A 21,931-nucleotide genomic window follows, 5' to 3' on the forward strand; every position below is an offset into this window, starting at 1 on the left:
TTGGAGTAAAAATGTTCAACTATATTTGCTGAGTATTGCTATGGATAACCATTTGACTGATGACCCTCCTAATGATGACTCGAGAAAGTCTTGGTGAGGGAGGATGCTCGTTTGTTCTTGTAGATATGCAACTCCATTGAAAGTGAGGTGGTTGGTTTAGTCACTCACTGTGGATTTGTTAAGGAATTAATGAACTATCTAGAGTTCTTGTACTCCGGAAAGGGGAATATTTCTTGCATTTATGATGTGTGCAAAGCCTTTTACAGGGCGGACAAAGGCGATAGATCTCTTACAAGCTATTTCATGGATTTCAAGAAAACATATGAAGAACTTAATATGTTGCTTCCGTTTAGTACTGATGTGATAGTTCAACAAGCTCAGTGAGAAAAGATGGCTGTTATGAGTTTTTTAGCTGGCCTACCTTCTGAATTTGAGACTACTAAATCTCAGATTCTTTCAAGTTTAGAGATCTCTTCTCTACAAGATGCTTTCAGTAGGGTCCTTCGTACAGAAAGTTCTCCACCTGTTCAGCCTAGTAGTGCCCTTGTCAGCCGCAATAATACATCTGAATCAAGGAGACAACAATACAGGAGTGGTACTGGTAGAGGATCCAGCAATTATGATAGGTCAAGTAACTATGACAGGAATACTAATACTCGTGGACAGGAGTCAGGAGAGATAGTGTGTCATTACTGTCATAAGCCAGGACAAATGAAGCGGAATTGCAGGAAGTTGCAGAATAAGAAAACTCAGTCAGCCCATATTGCATCCACCACGGATACTTCTGAGAAATCTGTTATGATATTTGCAAATGAATATGCCAAATTTGTTAAGTACCAAGAATCATTGAAACCTCAATCTACTCCCGTTACTGCCATCATCGAGTCAGGTAAACCCAATACATGTCTTGTTTCCTCCTCTTCAAAATGGGTCATTTATTCTGGAGCTATAGATCATATGACTGGTACTTCAAGTCTGTTTTCTACCTTTTAGTCACATAAATCTACCTCTCCTGTTACTTTAGCAGATGGGTCAACATCTTGTGTTATTGGGTCTGACACAATTAGTCCAACACCATCACTTCCTTTGTCATCTGTTCTTAGTTTACCTCAGTTATCATTTAATTTAATTTCTGTTAGCAAACTCACTCGTACCCTTAATTGTTGTGCTTCATTTATTCCTTATTATTGCTTATTTCAGGATCTTATGACGAAGAAGATTATTGGTAAGGGACATGAGTTTGGAGGTCTCTACATCCTTGATACACAAGTTCCAAGATCCATAGCTTGTTCTAGAGTTGTAACCCCTTTTAAAGCACATTGTCGGTTGGGCCACCCCTCTCTCCATGTGTTAAAGCAAATTTGCCCTTAATTTCAGAGTTTGTCATCATTAAATTGTGAGTCTTGTCAGTTTGCTAAACACCGTCATCTTAGTTTGAGTCCTAGAGTCAATAAACAAGCTAGTGCTCCTTTTGAATTAGTCCATTCAGATGTTTGGGGTCCGTATCCAGTTGAGTCCAAAATTGGGTTTAAGTATTTTGTTACTTTTGTTGATGATTACTCTCATATGACATGGTTATATTTAATGAAAAATCGTTCTCGGCGACAACCCCTCCAAATCCATGTCCTGCACCAGCTCCTTCGTCGGCAGATCCAATCTCAACTGATCCTGTTCCTTCGTCATCAGAACTAGTCTCTAATGATGATTTTCCTATTGCTCTTCGTAAAGGTAAGCGTAAGTGTACTTATCCAGTATCTTCATTTGTGTCTTATAATCATTTGTCGTCCTCTTCTTCTTCTTTTATTGCATCTCTTGATTCTATCTCTGTTCTTAAGACTGTTAAAGAAGCCCTTTCTCACCCTGGATGGCGTAATGCTATGATTGAGGAGATGAATGCTTTAGAGGACAATGGTACTTGGACCTTGGTAAATTTACCTGCAAATAAGAAGGCTATTGGGTGTAAATGGGTGTTTACAGTTAAAGTCAATCCTAATGGGTCCATTGCCCGATTGAAAGCCCGTCTTGTTACTAAAGGATATGCTCAGACTTATGGAATGGATTATTCTGATACCTTTTCTCCTTTTGTTAAACTTACTTTTGTTAGGTTGTTTATTTTTATGGCAGCTACTTATAATTGGCCCCTTCATCAGTTAGACATCAAGAATGCTTTTCTTCATGGGGATCTTCAAGAGGAAGTTTATATGGAGCAACCGCCTAGATTTGTTGCTCAGGGGGAGTATGGGAAAGTTTGCTATCTTCATAGGTCTCTGTACGGGTTGAAGCAGAGTCTTCGCGCCTGGTTTGGAAAATTTAGTCAGGCAGTCGAGAATTTTGGTATGAAGAAAAGTAAGTCTGATCATTCTGTTTTCTTCAAGCACTCTGCTGCCGGCATCATTTTGTTAGTTGTGTATGTGGATGATATTGTCATTACAAGGAGTGATACTACGGGGATTTCATCCCTTAAATCCTTTCTCCACACTCAGTTTCATACCAAAGATTTGGGAATGTTGAAATACTTCTTGGGTGTTGAGGTAAGAAGCAAGAAGGGAATATTCTTATCTCAAAGGAAATATGTACTTGACTTGTTGTCTGAGACGGGAAAGTTGGGAGCTAAGCCATGTAGCACTCCAATGGTTCCTAACTTGCAGCTCACAAAAGATGGTGAATTATTTGAAGATCCTGAGATATATAGAAGATTGGTTGGAAAGTTGAATTATCTTATTGTAACTTGTCCAAATATTGCATATTCAGTTAGTGTGGTGAGTCTGTACATGTCCTCTCCAATAGTTAATCACTGGACAGCTGTAGAACAAATTTTGTGCTACTTAAAAGGAGCACCTGGGCAAGGAATTTTGTATGGCAATCATGGTCATACTAGAATTGAATGTTTTTCAGATGCTGACTGGGCAGGATCCAAGGAAGACTGAAGGTCTACTTCAGGCTATTGTGTATTTGTTGGAGGGAATCTAGTTTCATGGAAAAGCAAGAAGCAGAATGTCGTCTCACGTTCGAGTGCAGAATCCAAATATAGAGCTATGGCCAAGTTTGTGTGTGAAATAATGTGGATATATCAGCTTCTGACTGAAGTAGGTCTTAAAACTTCAGTACCAGCCAAGTTGTGGTGTGATAACCAAGCTGTTCTTCACATTGCATCTAATCCTGTTTTTCATGAACGAACTAAGCATATCGAGATTGATTGCCATTTCGTTCGTGAAAAGATTCAGCAAGGTTTGATTTCCACAGGTTATGTGAAAACAGGAGAACAACTGGGAGATATCTTCATGAAGGCTCTTAATGGGGTTAGGGTTGATTATCTTTGTAACAAGATGGGCATGATTAATATCTATGCTCCAGCTTGAGGGGGAGTATTACAAATTGTATAATTAAAATAGGAAGTAAATACTAGGGAGATATGATGTTATAGACTGTATAATTAAAATAGGAAATAAATACTAGGGAGATATGATTTACTTTGATTGTAGGACTGATTTGTAGGAATTTGATTAGTCTTCTTTCCTAACATAGAATTTGTAACTTGTATATATACATACGAGATTGATGAATAATATAACAAATTATTCTTCTTCCTCTGTTTACTCTTGTTTTACAATTCCTATACCTAGAAAAGTGCAAGAAGCTCTTTTGATACCTGAATGGAAGGAAGCAATGCAAGTAGAGATGGATGCTCTTGTCAAGAACAAGACATGGGAACTAGTTAACTAGCCTGAAGGGAAGAAATCTGTTGGATGCAAATGGGTGTTTACTGTGAAATATAATGTTGATGGTACTATAGAGAGGTACAAGGCCAGATTGGCTGCAAAGGGATTCACACAAACTTATGGCATAGACTACATAAAAACCTTTGCACCTGTTGCAAAAATGAACACTATCAGAGTTCTTCTATCCATAGCTGCAAACTTCTCATGGCCATTATTTCAGCTGAATGCTAAGACTGCTTTCCTCAAGGGAGACTTGAAAGAGGAAGTATACATGGAGTTACCCCCTGGTTTTTATAGAACTAAAGCAGGAAAGAAAGTTTGCCTTTTGAAGAAGGCCATGTACAAGCTGAAACAATCCCCGAGAGCTTAGTTTAATAGGTTTAGACTAGCTTTGAACAAATTCGGATGGTTCTTTTTCACCTCTCATGGTTCCCACATAAAGCCCTGTTAGATAGTTTTGTATGCCCTTAGCTTCAATCTGATTTGATGTACTTTTGACATTTAGTGTAAATAAATAAAGTGCATGTTTGATTCATGTTGTTTGGTATAATTCTGTGTAAGACCCTAAAACTGAACACTTGATGAGACACGTGTTAGTTTTAAATGTTCACAGCCATTGTATAAGTCTGGGGAGATTTATCCTGCCAAGGCTGATACTGGTGTGCCGCCAAGTGTTGGGATGGCCTATCTCGACCACCATGGTAAGACCCAAGGCACATGCAGTATGGGATTACTCGAATCCTTGAACCGGACCAGATTTCCAGTGTTGCCCTGGACCTTGGAGACAGATGGGCAAAACTGGAAAGTTACACATGATCCCTAGACTCGATTATGATGCTTCACTAGGTGTCGGATCGGGCTGTCTTTGATATGCCAATCAGTGAGATCCTTAGCGGGGGTTAAAACCTGGGCATGTTGGGGCAGTTTGAGAATTCATCTGAGTGGGTGATCATAGTGACAGGATCAGCCCCTTTGTCGGACAAAGGTAATGATCGGGAATGCACTCTCTCTGAAAGAAACCAAACTGCCGGCAGTTGATTTCAATCGTTGGAATTTTGTTTTGCAAAATTTATATATATATCATATATATATATACAGTTTCAAAGTGTTTGCAAATGGTTTTTAATTCCCGAGATCCATGTGAGTAGAGAGTGCGGCACTGTTCCTTGTAGCCGAGGGAGAGGTCCTCTCTTGTCAGGTAGTGCTTGATCATTAAGGGCTGAGAGGTTAAGTGTAAGACCATTTAGGATAGTACCTGATGGGCTAATCTTGCACCTGCCCACAGTCCCTGGGTTTTTATAAGTTGGCTTGGCCCAGGGACCACTTAATGTAAGTGTTGGGCCCATAGGGTCCATGTGATGGGCTTAGGGGTTCACTGAGCTCTTTCAGTGAATTCGGCTGGGGCCTTGTAATAAAGGCTGGGCCGAACCCATGTGGCTGGTGTGTAGATCAATGCTTGGGTCCCACGCCATACAAAGAAGCCCAACTGGGTAGCAGATTGGAGAATAGTTAAGCACTGAATACTTAATGGGCCAAAAGCCCATTTCGAGCTGGGCTAATATGATCACCCATCTATGGGGCGAATCTGGGATTAAAGTTAGCAAAAGGATTGGGCCTTTAACCTTATCCACTCTGGGCGACCAAATTAGAATCAGATTTGAATCTGGTAACCTCCTGATAAGATCAGGAGTAAGCTAACTTAATCTGCAGATAGGATTAAGATCATCCTCTATCCAAATACTGATTTGGATTGAGATAACTCCTAATTAGGAGGTTTCTTAATCAAGAAGAAAAGAGGAGAAACCCTAAGTGATAGAATGAGATTTCGAAACTAAGGGTTTTGGCAAGAATACATCCTGCGAATTGAGATAGGTTCTCATACACACTCCAGAGAGAAGAGAAGCAATTTCAGCCATCTTCGTCTCAGGAGATCTCCTCCAGCCGCCCCACTCTTTCTGACAAGATTCAATCTTTGAAGGAGAAAGAAATCAAGAAATCAGTTCTTGACATCAGCTTTGTAGAAAAGACTGAAAAAGATTTGGTGCTCAGAGTTTCCAGAGGATTCTTGCGAAGGATCCAGTGTGTAGGACGCACTCTACTGGTTCCGTTCCACATACAACTGTGTCATCTTCAGCAGGAGCGGATCTTGGTGTCCTCTTTGGGCGTGAACACCAACTTTGGGAGATACTACTTCTCTGGATCAGGTATAATTCCTCCTTTTCCTTTTGGTTCAGATCTGGTTCGATTATGGTTCAAGTAGGATCCTTGAATATTGTATTCTAATTTAGGGAATATGATTCCCAGTTGGAAGAAGGTAGGAAAATTTTTGAAATTCGCCCACCCATTCCGCAACCTTTTTGGCGTCCATTAGATGGATCCTACCATTCTTTCAAGCCCCTCGTTACCTTCTCTAGTTTCTTTTGATGACCCGTGGAGGAATTGGCTAGTGATAGCTAAAACTTCTACAAAGAAGAATAGAAGTTTGTTAGAATGGGATCAACCTCCAGAAGATGTCATCATGTTAAATTTTAATGGGAGCAGCCAAGGTAACCTTGGGCCTTCAGGTATAGGGGTTGTCTTGAGGAATAAAGATAGAAACATCATCTCCTTATTCTTAGGACTGGTGGGAATGGGGGACTCTACAAGGGCAGAAATACTAGCTGCTGTACAAGGAATTCAGATTGCTAACCAGCTTGGGGTGGAACATCTCCTAGTTGAAGGGGACTCTCAGGTGGTAACAAGGTGGCTTCTAAACCCGGATGCTACCATTTGGGGCTACAAAGACCTCATCAAAAAAGTAAAGTGGTTAACCAGTAATATGAGAGTTGAGGTAAAATGGGTAAGCAGGTCAGCTAATACTATGGCTTGTTCTTTGGCCAAACAAGGGGTTTCCAAGGAGGATCTTTTTTGTGCTACACCGTAACTTGTTCTAGTATATTGGAAAGTTGTACTTAACTAGCTTGGAGAGGTTGCATCTCATGCCTCTCCTTGGGGTCATTGTACTATTTATCATTCTGATTAATAAATTTCTTTTAATTATCAAAAAAATTGACTGGTTAGATAAAAGTGTTTGATAAATGTTTTTGGAGACATAATCCATTCACGGTGTGAATTTTTAGACTGATTTTTCTTAGTTTAGGTTATAATTAAGTAGGCTATCTAAAACTTGTTCACCAAATTGTCTGAAAGGCTGGATGTTAACAATCCAGATCATATTTTTTATGTTTTATGTTTCTTGTGGGGTTTTGGTTTTCAAAGACTACAATTTGGAGAGTTTTTTTTTATGATTTTTAGAATGTTATGTTAACCCAAATTATAGGTTCTAAGGCTGAAAGAAATTCGTTGAAAATCATGTCTGGAATGTAAGATTTCTGGTTTAGTTATCAGTTGGTTTTTGTTTTCGAACAGTTTGTTCTCCGTTTACACACCTGGTTGGTGTTTTTTTTTTTTTTTTGCTACTGGATTCTGCTATAGTTATTTGACATGGAAATTCTTTGTGATTCTTTTTTTTCAGCAACAATCAAATAACAGTGCATTTTGATTCTTTGGGTTTGTGATTATAATTGGCATTTCAATGGTCAATTCTGATTTATGATTTAGTTATGCTTTAATTCAAGCATGTGGGTGCTTTGTTTTGACACTTGTGAGAGGCATCAAATTGGTTCTCTACTGATTCTCCACCTTGAGTTTGAGGGAAGGTGTAGAATATATGACTATTTGATTGTATCTGGACATTTTCTTTCACTGTAGGTGTTAGAGGTAATAGGGGTATTTATGTAATGTTTTAAATATTCAGGAACAACATTGTAATTCTGGAAATATAAGAGATTTGCATGTAATTCTTTGGATGTTATATGTTGAGCTTATTTAAGCCAATGCATAGAATATTTTTAGGGTTCATTGTTTCTATTGTTATTTTTTTCTCTGGTTTAGCTTCTTGCTTGCAAGCTGATGATAGGTTATTCATAGACATTTTTCTACCAAAAGAAAAATATTCATATGCATTCATGACCGTATTTAAAATAAATGATGCCACTCCAAAGAAGAAGGAAACTTACGAGCTATTTCGAAAAGAACTTCTGAATAAGTTTCTGGAAAACATAATACAATGTAAGAAGTTCAGTAGTTGAAATATTTCATACACAAACAGGTAAGTACAAAGAACCTAGAAGTGACAGACAACTGTTCTTACACATTCTGATCTTGACAGTCTGGAACCCCTGAGTTTCCTATTGTAAAGTTGTTGTAGGAAAGATCACTATATAGAAAATTTGAAACTTGAATGATCATCATATTGTAAAAAACAATTAAAAATTTATTTGGTAAAACAAAGGCACTAGTTACCTTTAGAATAGACTAAATCTTTATTATAAGTAGAATGAAGCTAATATTAGCAAGCATCCTAGAAAATGAACTTACATGTTTCTTCCAGTTTCCAGCATTGGTAAAGGCACAGGACCACTGAGCATGTTTGCAGCTAAAATCCTATTCAAAAGCCACATCAATGATGTGTAAAGAAGCAGAAAATTATAATTTAAAAATAGAAAACTTATTTTTGTTATAAAGTAAAAATGTTGTTATAAGGTAAGTTACAACTACAGAACCACGTACACATAATACACTGTTGAGAGGCTGTCAAAGCTGCTATTTATTTGTCCTGATAGCTTGTTGAAACTGAGGTCCCTGTAGGAGATGGAAACAAGAACATAAGTACCATTTATCAGCACATCTTGTTGAAATTGTTAACCATGGCAATTCTTTCTATCTCTGCTATTGGTAATGAACAATTTGATAAATATCAACAGCAAAAGAAGACGTATAAACTACAAGAAAATAAAGAAGAAAAGAGAGATAAAACAAAACAAGAAATAGGGAGGCTGAGTTAGACGAAAACCAACAACCCTGCTTACCAACAGAAAGCCAATAAAACCCCCTAAGAAAAGGCCAAGAAATGGCTGAGATCATTCTACTGGAAAAACCTGTTATAGGGTATACCCCTAGGCAACCTATGAATTGATAACCATCATCATCATCCAAACCTTATCCTAACTATATGGGGTTGGCTAAATGAATCCTGTTTCACCAGTCCATTCTTTTTAATGTCATATCTGTTAGACAGTGTATGCCCTTAGCTCCAATCATAATGATGTACATTATGACATTTATTGTAAATGAATAAAGTACATATTTGATTCATGTTCTTATGGTGTGTTTCTGTGTGATACCCTTAAACTGGACACATATGAGACTCGTGTTAGTTTAGAATGTTCACAGTCGTTGGATAAGTCTGAGGAGAATTATCTTGCCAAGGCTGACACTGGTGTGCCACCAAGTTGGTTGGGGTGGCTTGTCTCAATTGCCAGGGTGAGACCCGAGGCACATGTAGTGTAGGTTTACTTGAAACCCTGAACCGGACCAAATTTCCAGTATTGCCCTGGACCTTGGAGAATGATGGGAAAAACTGGAAAGTTACACCTGACCCCTAGACTCGATTATGATACTGCACTAGGTGTCGGATTGGGCTGTCTTTGATATGCCAATCAGTGAGATCCTTAGAGGGGGTCAAAACCTGGGTATGTTGGGACAGTCTGAGAATTCATCTGAGTGGGTGATCATAGTGACAGGATCAGCCCCTTTGTCGGACAAAGGTAATGATCGGGTATGCACTCTCTCTGATGGAAACCAAGACTGCCAGCAGCCGATTTCAATCGTTGAAATTTGTTTTGCAAAATATATTTATATACGGATATACATATATATATTATGGTTTCAAAATGTTTGCAAAAGGTTTTAATTCCCGAGATCCATGTGAGTAGAGAGTGCAACACTGTTCCTTGCAGCCGAGGGAGAGGTCCTCTCTTGTTGGGCAGTGTTTGATCATTATGGGCTGAGAGGTTAAGTGTAAGACCATTGAGGGTAATACCTGATGGGCTAATCTTGCATCTGCCCACAGTCCTTGGGTTTTTATAAGGTGGCTTGGCCTAGGGACCACTTAGTGTAAGTGTTGGGCCCATTAAGAGCCCATGGTGATGGGCTCAGGGCTTCACCGTCCCTTATAGTGAATTCAGCCAGGCCTTGTAACAGAGGCTAGGCTGAACCCATGTGGCTGATGTGTAGATCAATGTTTGGGTCCCATGCCATACAAGGAAACCCAATCGGGCAGTAGTTTGGAGGCCGAATGAGCACATAGACTTAATGGGCCTAAAGCCCAATTTGAACTGGTTTAATTTGATTAATTAAAGAGGGGCGGTTCTGGGATTTAGATCAGCAGATAGGATAGGGACCACTCAGAGAGTCTAGATCCAAATAGAGATTTGGATCAGGAAGCTCCTAATGAGATTAGGAGGGTTGATCTTGATCTGTAGATAAGATAAGGGATTATTCTTATCTTCTAAAGAGAGTCCAGATTCAAATAAGGATTTGAATTAGGAAACTCCTAATGAGATTAGGAGGAGCTCTCTTTAAGGCTATAAAAGGAGGAGGAGGGTGAACCCCAACTCACTCAATCTGATCTCAGATACAAGAGAGAAAGAAAGCAACAATAAGACTACGCCATCTTCTGCACTTGTCTTCTCCTCCTGCTGCCGCCATTGCCAGTTCGTTCTCCACCTGTAGGAGCGATCAAGAAGCATTTTTTATATCAGTTTTTGGTGAAAAACTGATCTGAAGTCGTGCTCACTCACCCTCCATCGAATTCTTGCTGAAGAATTCGGTTCTTGTGAAGAACCACCTGCTGATTCTGCTCCACCCTACGCTGTGTCATCTTCAGTGGGAGCAGTCTTTGGAGTTTTCCTTGGGTGTTAGCACCTTCGTTGGGAGTTACTGCTACTCCGTATCAGGTATACCCCTCTCCTACCTTTTGGTTTCAAATCTGGTTCGGTTTAAGGTTCAAGATTGATCATTGAAAATGCAGATTTTCTAAAACGGAGAATGCGATTCCCAGATGGGGAGAGAGGAAATTTTTGAAATTTCACCCAACCTACTTGCATGGTTCGACCATCCATATGATGGATCTCTCATCCCTTCAATATCCATTGTTAAATTATTGGCGCTTAAATCATTTCATACTACTTTTACCCATGTCCTCCTTGGTCTACCCTTTACCCTTCTATCCTCTTCAACTTGTATCAAATCACTTCTTACAGGTACTATTGATGGTCTTCTGTTCACAGCCCAAACCATCTTTACTCAAGGTTCATAGTTGCAGATGCATATGCCAAATAAAAACTGGAACATTAGGTGTGGTGCAGTCCTAACTACAACATACTTAATTAACAATATGCACAATAGGATTCTACAGTACAAGGCCCCTCATCAGCTTCTCTACCCCAAGTCTTCTCTTTGCTCTATCACCCTTTGTGTCTTTGGATGTAAGTGTTTTATTCATGACTTGTCTTCTTCCCATGGTAAATTTGACCTTAAATCCATTGCATGTATTTTCTTAGGTATCCTTCTTCTCAAAAGGGTTACAAGTGTTATGACCCTGTGTCTAAGTCATATGTCACTTTGGATGTGACCTTCTTTAAATCTTAGTCATATTTCCCTGGCTCTCCTCATTGGGAGACATGTAGTGATGAGAGATAGGTCCAATTTTGTCTATTTCAATTTCTAAACCTCCTCAAGTATATAGTCGTTGTTGCTAGAAGATCTAGCATGCATCTCAAGATGCGGAACAACCTGAGACTACATTCTATGCCAATGAATTCTCAAGATGCAAATCTAAATCAAGTTCCGCTTTCTTCTCAGCCAGGTACTACTTTTTTCTTACTTCCCTTTGCTGTTAGTGACCTTGATGTTTTGTTTCTTTCCACCCAAATTGTCCAAGTCACAACTACAAGAATGGTTTGCCACATGATCTTCCCTCAACAATCAAGGCCTTTCACTTACCATCTTTCCACCATCCCTTTTTATGAACAAGGTAAGTACAAACTCAAACTGATGGACATAGAAAGAATGACCCTATGAGCCACAAGGCAGTGAGCAAATGATGAATGAATTCAAGCCCACAGCAGCACACAGGACAACCTGTGTTAGGATCATCACAACTCTTATAAGGTTGCCCCTCATTAAGCATTTTCCTAATGCAACCAACCATAGTAAGAAGGCCACTTTAGAAGGTCCTAGGTCCCTGACACACCGATCAATGGGAAAGAACCATCACTATAAAGTTCATCTTTCTTGCCAGATAATCAACAAAGAAGCGTCCACTCTCCCCCACCTCCAAATGCTTTGGTCGCTAGAGCTGCAATTCAACTGTTATTTTTTGAGCTTCATCAACAGACTGGATATCTTTTCTACTACCCAATCTTGCAAGCTAATGTAGAAATAGGGTATCCAAATTGTGGAGACTCCCCACACTTTAATGAGTCATCAACCTTTGTCTCCTTATTTTCCATGATGCCAAACACAAGTTTTGGGGAACAATGAATAGATAAATCGTTTTTTTTTTTTGGCTCAATTATTAAAGATAGTAGTGACTATGCTCTCAAATGTTATATTTAAGGCTTGTACATCTTGTTTTACATTTAATAAAATTAATTACTAAACAATCAATAGAGGCTGTAAAAAAATCAATAGAAGCCTATTAGTACACCAGGTGTCTAGACAAAATCCCATTTTGGTCCCATTACCAACCTATTAAGTGATCCCTTCTTAGAGGCATCACAGGATTTCTCAGTTCCCCTCTATAGTGAGCATCCATATGTTGCATTTACCTGACCCAAATCCCAATTCTCATCATAAGGGGATGGACTTATATATCACAATCATACTACCAAAGGATAGCCACAGACACACCACTATAACTATACTGCCACGTGATAAGTGCAGTCATGCACCAAAGGCTAATCATGGTCCCTTGTACATAAGTCATAGCCCTCAATCACAAAGCACAGGCGAACACCGAAGTTGTTACACAGTGTATGCCCTTAGCTCCAATAAGATTGATGTACATTAGACATTTACTGTAAATGAATAAAAGTACATAATTGATTCATGTTATGTCTGGTATGTTTTTGTGTAATTACCCTTAAACTGGACACTTATGAGACTTGTGTTAGTTTAGAATGTTCTCAGACGTTGGATAGACCTGAGGAGGATTATCCTGCCAAGGCTGACACTAATGTGCTGCCAAGTTGGTTGGAGTAGCTTGTCTCAGCTGCCAAGGTGAGACCCGAAGCACATGTAGTGTGTGTTTACTTGAAACATTGAACCTGGACCATTTTCCAGTTATGTCCTGGACCTTGGAGACTGGTGGGCAAAACTGGAAAGTTACACCTAACCCCTAGACTTGATTATGGTATTGCACTGGGTGTTGGATTGGGTTGTCTTTGATATGCCAATCAGTGAGATCCTTAGTGGGGGTCAAAACCTGGGTATGTTGGGGCAGTCTGAGAATTCACTCGAGTGGGTGATCATAGTGAAAGGATCAGTCCCTTTGTCGGACAAAGTGAATGATCAGGAACTGCACTCTCTCTGATGGAAACCAAAACTACTGGTAGTCGATTTTAATTGTGTTTGAGATTTGTTTTGCAAAATATATATTTATATGAAAATATATATATTATGTTTTATGAAAAAAGGTTTGCAAAAGGTTCTAATTCTCGGGATCCATCTGAGTAGAGAGTGCGACACTGTACCTTGCAGCCGAGGGAGAGGTCCTCTCTTGTCGAGCAATGTTTGATCATTATGGGTTGAGAGGTTAAGTGTAAGACCATTTAGGGCTTTTATACCTGATGGGCTAGTCTCACTTAAGAACCATAGTCCTTGGGCCTTCATAAGGTGGTTGGACTCAAGGACCATTTAGTGTAAATGTTGGGCCCATTAAGAGCCCATACTGATGGACTCAGGGGTTCACCGTGTACAACAGTGAATTCGACCAGGCCTTGTAACAGAGGCTAGGCTGAACCCATATGGCTTTTGTGAGATCAATGTTAGGGTCCCACACCATATGAAGAGAGCCAAGTTAGTTGGCTAGCAATTAAATGGGGAGGTGAGCCCACTTACTTAATGGGCCTAAGGCCCAAGATTAATATGATTAATCAGGGGGTCACATGATAGCTTAATCAGTCATGTGACATGGGGCGAATATGGATATGGATCTGGGTTTGGATCAGTAGATAAGATAAGGGGATAAGCCTTATCACTTAAGGAGTCCAATTCCAAATAAAGATTTCGATTAGGAAACTCCTAATTGGATTAGGAGAAGTTGAACCTTAAGGTTTATAAATAGAGGGGGCAGATTTCTTTAGTTTCAATCTTTTTCTGCTCTCAGTTCTCTCCCTTTGTTCTTGCCACCCTACCCTATTCGATCTCCGGTTTCTTGGACTGATCAAGATTGGATCTTGATTCTGATTTTTGCAAGAAAAATCAGATTTAATTTGTGCTCACCATCCCTTGCTTGATCCTTGCTAAAGGATTGCAGTTATTGCTGAAGGACTGCATTGTTGAACTTACTTCATCTCAAGCTGTGCCATCTTTAGTGGAGGCAGGTTTTGGTACCCTCTTTGGGTGTGAACACCTATGTTGGGAGCTACACGTGTGGATTCCGTATCAGGTATTGCTTTCCCATTCTTTTGGTTTCAGATCTGGTCTGGTTTGTTTCAAGAACGATCCTTGAAAAATGCAGTTTTTCTAAAACTGGGAATACGACTCCCAAAAGGGAGAAAAGAAATTTTTGAAAATTTTCCCAGCCACCTTGCATGGTTCGGCCATCCATATGATGGACCTCTCTTCCCTTATAAGTCGCAACACAAAAGTCCATAAAAAACAAAAACATTATACAGGTGTGCAAGATCTGTAGAAATTCCCTGAACACGACATGTGGTAGGATCGTAGAGAATGAAGTAGTTGAGGTCTGCATAGGTTGACAACTGGTCCCCAGTCCCCACTCTATGATTTGACGTGTGTCCCCATCGAATCAACTTGGGCACTTGAGTGAGTAACTGCCTTAGGAATATTCTAGAATCCTTCATTTCTTGCATGTATGAACCCTTCTCTCCTATAAATAGAGATCCTTCTGATGGAGAGGTCGTTCTATCATTCATTTACTTACACATAAATTGATCATCCAATGTTGCTCACCAAACTTCCCTGGATAAACACTAATATCCCATTCTCATCTCCTTCTCAATTTCAGAACCAAGACCACCATTGCCACCACCTTACACTCATTTCTTGAACCATACCTTGCTTCAGTAAGCTGCCTCCACTAGCTGCCCTATTCTTTACTATAATGCTAATATCACTTTTCCCATTTGAACTTGTTGTAAGGCTTATTTAATTGTTACTTTATAGCTGCTGTTAGTAGGCTGACTTCTTAGGATACTGTCAGTTAGTTACTTGTCTTTTTTTCTTATTATTTTGGTTCTAGGGTGTGCCGCCAGGGGCATGCTTGTAATTTCTATTCTTTTATTAAGTTAATATAAATAGAAAACTAGCAACAGCCAGGAGAAGCTTTTTCTCTCAATCGTACCTCTCTTTTTTCCTTCTCTTTCTCTCTCTCTCTCCCACTCTCCATGAATCCTTACATGGTATCAGAGCAGGTTTTCTGGGCTGTAAAAGACCTACAATCCCTCCTGTTTTGAGCAAGGTTTCCTTCTTCAAAAGTTTTGGACGTGGAAGACAGGGAAACCCTAGTAGGTTACTGGCGGAAACCCTAGCAGTTTTCTGGTGGCAATTCCTGTGTTCTTTTCTTGGTCGAAATACCAAGAAAATCCTAGTCGGAGAAGGGCGATGCTGGTACAGACTCCCTCCTCTATTCGATGCTGTGAAGTCGATTTCAGGTCAGCACCTTCGTACAAGTGCTGAACAGGTGTGTTCTTTGTTCCAGTCTTCTTTGGCCGATGATGTGTAGGGCTCATTCGTTGGTTATATAGATATTTGTTTGGATGTTGAATTGTTAGACTGTATGAACTACAGTCAGACTGATAGCAATGTCTGCCTTGGTTGTGTGGAACTGATTACTAGGCTGGTTTAATGACTGGTTGTGTTGACTGGTTGGGTTGAATTGATTATCGGGCTGGTTTAATGACTGGTTGTGTTGACTGAACCTTCTCAGAGTTGTTTTCAGCAGTGTATTTTGTTCTCTTCCTCACATCCTAGAAGTAAATTCCTTGAGGGTTGGTATTCTGTTTGTGGCTGTTGTGTAGTTGGATGGTGTTTGGACTGTTTTTCAGAAGTATCCGATGGCAAATTATGAATCAACTTCATCAAGGGTTACACCAACCCGCACCACAACGGGTATGGGAGGTGAAAACATGGTTTTTCCCATGCCAATTACCCCTTTAAACGGTCTGAACTACCTAGAGTGGGCTAAGAGTGTAAAACTCTATGTAACGACAAGGGGTAAAGCTGGTTACATTAATGGAAGGGTGAAAGAACCCAAGGGTGAGACAGCTGAACATGATAGGTAGGACCAAGAAAACAGTATGGTGATGTCTTGGCTCCTCGCAGCCATGGAACCTGATGTGAAGAAGAACTTTATGTGGGCAGACACCGCTAGTGAGATCTGGGAACAGGCCAGAACTACCTATTCTGAGCAAAGGCATTATGCCAAGGTTTACTAGTTACAGGCTGAATCTTCAACATGCAAACAAGGAAACTGTAGTTTGTCTTCATATTATTCAGCCCTTACCTCCATATGCAAAGAATTGGATCATTATCAGGCTATAGAGTGGAAACATGGTGATGATGCTAAGGCCTACGGGAAGATGGTCTCACAGCAATGTGTGTTTGCCTTCTTGTTGGGACTGAACCCTACATATGAACCATTGAGGGTACAGATCTTAGGAAGCAAAGAGTTGCCTACGGTTCATGAGGTATACTCCCTTGTTCAATTGGAAGAAAGCAGGCGGAATGTAATGGTTACAACTGAGGGGGAGCAACAAGTTGCTTTGGCTGCAATGAATAATAACTCCACGGGGACGAAAAGTGATTCTAAGAAGACTGATGATAAAGATAAGTTGTTCTGTACCCACTGTCGGCGTTCACAACATACACGTGACACTTGTTGGGACATCCACGGGAAACCCAAGTGGGTAGCGAAGAATCAAGAACAAGGTAAAGGTCAAGGTCAAAAGAAAATGAACACAACACATGTGGCAACCAAAGATACTTAGGTTGCCGATAGTACCCAGGACCACCCTAATAAGTCTGACCCCAAGGAAGATAATGAATTCCTTCAGAGAGCACCTGGAATCTTATGGTAGGGCTATGCGACAAATGGACAGCTCAGTCACTGGTACTCCCTCTACTTCATTTGCATCTACTTCAGGTAATACGACTTCTGCATTCCATGTCACTCCCACGGATTCCCCTTCGATCATTGATTCAGAGGCCTCCAACCACATGACCAATAAGCCGAACTTGTTTCAGTCTTATAGCCTTTTTTCAGGAAGGGATAGAGTGAGACTTGCAGATGGTTCTTTTTCCTCTATTGCAGGCCAGGGATCAATATCTCTTCCCCATGGCCTTAACCTGAATTGTGTATTGCATGCCCCTCAACTTCCTATAAATTTGCATTCAATTAGTAGCATTACAAGCTCTTTGAACTGTAGTGTGACCTTTTTTGCTGACTTATGTGTTTTTCAGGACCTAACTTCTGGAAGGACAATTGGTAGAGGAAGCCTAGTGGATGGTCTCTACATTCTCGACAACAAAGCTAGTCTCTTGGTGTCATCCTCAGAGTCACATAGTCAGTCAAATAAGAGTCAATTTTTTTTTGTGGCATAGTCGTTTAGGTCATGCTTCTTTTGAAATAATAGTCTTTGTTTCCAGTTTTATTTAAGTCATGTTCAGTGTTAGAGTTCATGTGTCAAACGTGTCAGTTGAGCAAACTATGTAGAACAACTTTTCACTCAAGTAATAAAAGATCAAATGTTCCTTTCATGTTGTGTATTCTGATGTATGGGGGCCTACCAATGTAATCTCTAAGGGCGGATATAAGTACTTTATCACATTGATCGATGATTACTCTCGCTATACATGGATAATTCCTATGCATAGTAGAGACGAAGTTCCAAAGATAGTGAAAGACTTCCATAGGATGGTATTTGCATAGTTCCAAGTTGAAATACAGATCTTCCAATCCAATAATGCAAAAGAATACTTCCATGGGGAGCTCAATGAGTTCTTTGCCTCTCACAGATCTATTCATAGGAGCTCATGCGCCAGAACACCACAACAAAATGGTGTTGCAAAAAGGAAAAACAAACACCTCCTTGAGGTAGCTCGCGGGATGATGTTACACATGAATGTTCCAAAAAGGTTTTGGGTGGATGCGATACTTGCAGCTACTTATGTCATCAATCGCATGCCCTCCAAAGTGCTGAACTATATGGCCCCTCATCAGTTATTGTACCCTCAGTCTCCTTCATTTTCCATTCCCATGAGAGTCTCTGGTTGTCATGCCTTTGTCCATGATTTTTCTCCATCTCGAGGTAAGTTAGACCCCCGTTCCATTCCTTGTGTCTTTCTGGGGTATCCCTCCTCTCAAAAAGGGTATTGGTGCTTTGATCCAATTAGTCGTAAGTTTTTTGTGTCTATGGATGTGTCATTCTTTGAGTTTGAGCCATTCTTCCCTTCTTCTCCTCAGGGGGAGAGTAGTAGTGTGGAAGAGGAGAAGCAGGTTCAAGTATCTCTTCCTTCTATTCCGGACCTTACTCCCTTCCGTGTCTTCCAACGTACACGTCGCAGAGATCAGCGGTGTGATAGAGATATGGAGTAGCCAAACACAGAGCAACCAACACCATTAGACTCCCAGGAGGTACGTCCACCCCCTAACCCTACTCCTACTGTGGATGACCTTGACATTCCTATTGCCCAACGAAAGGGAGTCAGGTCATGCACTACCAAACACCCCATTACCCATTTTGTCTCCTATGATCATATTTCCCCCTCATACCGAGCCTTCCTATCGGCAGTGGATTGCATCCTTGTTCCCAAAAATGTTGCAGAAGCCTTAAAATGCCCTGAATGGATAGATGCCATGAAGGAGGAGATTAATGCTTTTCACAAAAATCAAACTTGGGAATTGGTAGATCTTCCAAAGGGGAAAGACCCTATGGGGTGTAAATGGGTGTTCACGGTTAAGCACAAGGCAGATGGAACAATTGAAATGTACAAAGCAAGATTAGTAGCCAAAGGGTACACACGAGTATATGGGGTTGACTATGATGAGACTTTTTCCCTAGTGGCTAAGATGAGCTCAATTAGGGTTCTCCTGTCCCTAGCTGCTAATCTTGACTCGCAATTGCATCAACTGGACATAAAGAATGCTTTTCTGAATGGTGACTTAGAGGAGGAAGTTTACATGGTTCAACCCCCTGGATTCTATGCCAAGGGGAGTGAAAATAAGGTGTGCAAGCTACAAAAGTCTCTTTATGGCTTAAAACAGTCTCCTAGAGCCTTGTTTAGTAAGTTTCACATGGCAGTTCAATAGATGGGCTTCAAACAATGTCAGTCTAATCATACACTTTTTGTGAAGAGATGTCAAGAACAGGTTGCTGTATTGATAGTGTATGTGGATGATATCATCATTACAGGGAGTTGGAGCTCAGAGATACAGAACTTGAAACAATTCCTTGCATCTAAATTTGAAGTGAAAGATCTAGGCCTCCTGAAGTATTTCCTTGGGATTAAAGTTGCCTGCTCAGAAAAGGGTATCTTTGTCTCTCAAAGGAAATACACCCTTGATCTATTACAGGATACAGGCAAATTAGGTGCAAGGCTGGCATATACTCCTATGGATGCGGACCACAAGTTAGGTGACTGTGTTGGTGAACCTCTAAAAGATGTGAAACAGTTCCAAAGGTTAGTGGGAAAGCTGATTTATTTGTCCATGACCCGTCCAGACATTGCCTGTTCCGTTGGGGTCCTAAGCCAGTTCATGCACTCTCCTAAGAAACCACACATGGAGGCAGCAGAGAGAGTTCTTAGATACTTGAAGAAATATCCCGGAACAGGCCTACTATTCAGTAAACACAATCACCTAAAGGTGAAAGTCTTTACAGATGCTGATTGGGCAGGAGTTGTGGATGACAAAAAGTCCACTAGTGGGGTATTGCACATTTGTGGGAAGAAATCTGGTGACCTGGAAAAGCAAGAAACAAACTGGGGTAGCAAGGTCAAGCGCTGAAGCTGAATATAGAGCTATGGCGCATGGGGTGGCTGAAGTCCTTTGGCTAAAGAATCTTCTAGATTGGAGTTGTTGTTCATAGTCCTATGTCCCTCTACTGTGACAACAAGGCTGCAATAAACATCGCCAACAACCCTGAAGTGTTTGGAGGTGGACAAACACTTCATAAGGGAAAAATTGGAAAAAAGGGAAATTTGCATCCCTTATGTCAACTCCATGGAACAACTTGCTGATGTCCTTGTTAGACAGTTTTGTATGCCCTTAGCTTCAATCAAAATTGATGTACTTTATGAGTTTATTGTAAATGAATAAAAGTACATATTTGATTCATGTTCCCTTGGTATATTTCTGTGTAATACCCTTAAACTGGACACTTATTGAGACTCGTGTTAGTTTAGAATGTTCACAGCCAGTGGGTCGGTCTGGGGAGACCTATCCTGACAAGGCTGACACTGTGGTGCCACCAAGTCGGTTGGGGTGGCTTGTCTCAACTACCGGGGTGAGACCCTAGGCACATACAGTGTGGGATTAATTGAATCTTTGAACTGGACCAGATTTCCAATATTGCCCTGGACCTTGGAGATTGATGGGAAAAACTGGAAAGTTACACCCGACCCCTAGACTCGATTATGATACTGCACTAGGTGTCGAATCGGGCTGCCTTTGATGTACCAATCAGTGAGATCCTTAGTGGGGGTCAAAACCTGAGTATGTTGGGACAATCCGAGAATTCATCTGAGTGGGTGATCATAGTGACAGGATCAGCCCCTTTGTCGGACAAAGGTAATGATCGGGGATGCACTCTCACTGTTGGAAACCAAGACTGCCGGTAGCTGATTTCAACCGTTGAAATTTGTTTTTGCGAAGTATATTTTATATGAGATATAAAAGTATATACATTATGGTTTCTAAAATGTTTGCAAAAGGTTTTAATTCCCGGGATCCATATAAGTGGAGAGTGCAGCACTGTTCCTTGCAGCCGAGGGAGAGGTCCTCTCTTGTCAGGCAATGTATGATCATTATGGGCTGAGAGGTTAAGTGTAAGACCATTGAGGATAATACCTGATGGGCTAATCTTGCATCTGCCCACAGTCCCTGGGTGTTACAAGGTGGCTTGGCCCAGGGACCACTTAGGGTAAGTGTTGGGCCCATAGAGCCCATTTGATGGGTTTCAGGGGGTGCACTGTCTTTAACAGTGTATTCGACCAGGCCTTGTAACAAAGGCTGGGCCGAACCCATGTGGCTGATGTGTAGATCAATGCTTGGGTCCCACGCCATACAAGGAAGCCCAACTGGGCAGCAGTTAGGAAGGCTAAGTGAGCACATAAGCTTAATGGGCCTACAGCCCATTTCGAACTGAGCTATTTATTTAGTTAATTAAAGGGGCGAATTCTGAGATAGATTAGCAGATAGGATAGGGTCTTAACCCTATCCACTCAGAGAGTCCAGATCTGAATGTGATTCAGATCTAGAAACCTCCTAATAAGATTAGGATAAAGCTAATCTAATCTGCAGATAAGATAAGGGTTTATCCTTATCATTAGAAGAGAAGGCTGATCCAAATATGATTTGGATAAGCACCTCCTAATGGGATTAGGAGCTGATCTTTTCAAGTTAACAAAAAGGAAGGAGGGGGCGGCAGCCTTGAAAGAGAGACCAAGAAACACATCAGATCCTCTTTAGTGCTGAAATCAAGAAGAGAGAATTTTGCACCCTACGAATACTCTCTTGCCGCCTCCCTGCTCTTGCTGCCCTGTTTGCCAGTTCGATCTCCAGCTGTGGGAGAAGTCAAGATTGGATCTTGACATCAATTCTTTGAGAAAAGATTGAAAAGGAAGCTGTGCTCACGTTCCATCCTGCTGTTTCTTGCGAAGGACAGAGTTCTTGGGGAAGAACACTGTTGATTCTGCTCCATCCTGCACCGCGCCATCTTCAGTGGGAGCAGTCTTTGGATCCTTCCTTGGGCGTGAACACCTTCGTTGGGAGATATTACTTCTCCGTATCAAGTATTATTCTCTCCCATTCCTTTTGGTTCAGATCTGGTTCAGTTTAATGTTCAAGATTTATCCTTGAAAAT

General features: G+C 40.7%; 1 protein-coding gene across 1 annotated transcript in view; it reads right to left on the minus strand.

Annotated features, from left to right (window-relative positions):
* LOC148867121 (putative leucine-rich repeat receptor-like serine/threonine-protein kinase At3g14840) overlaps window positions 1-21,931 on the minus strand; it is a 120,310-nt gene that overhangs the window by 58,868 nt on the left and 39,511 nt on the right. The window contains exons 12-15 of the mRNA XM_088974421.1: window positions 8,331-8,402; window positions 8,139-8,204; window positions 7,912-7,977; window positions 7,778-7,810 (exon numbers count right to left, since the gene is read on the minus strand). Of these exons, the coding sequence (XP_088830547.1) occupies window positions 7,778-7,810; window positions 7,912-7,977; window positions 8,139-8,204; window positions 8,331-8,402 (237 nt within the window). The remainder of the gene's footprint in view (window positions 1-7,777; window positions 7,811-7,911; window positions 7,978-8,138; window positions 8,205-8,330; window positions 8,403-21,931) is intronic.

Source organism: Nelumbo lutea, chromosome 3 (genome assembly GCF_056320005.1).
Source record: "Nelumbo lutea isolate HS-2025 chromosome 3, American lotus-T2T, whole genome shotgun sequence".
NCBI classification, from domain to species: domain Eukaryota; kingdom Viridiplantae; phylum Streptophyta; class Magnoliopsida; order Proteales; family Nelumbonaceae; genus Nelumbo; species Nelumbo lutea.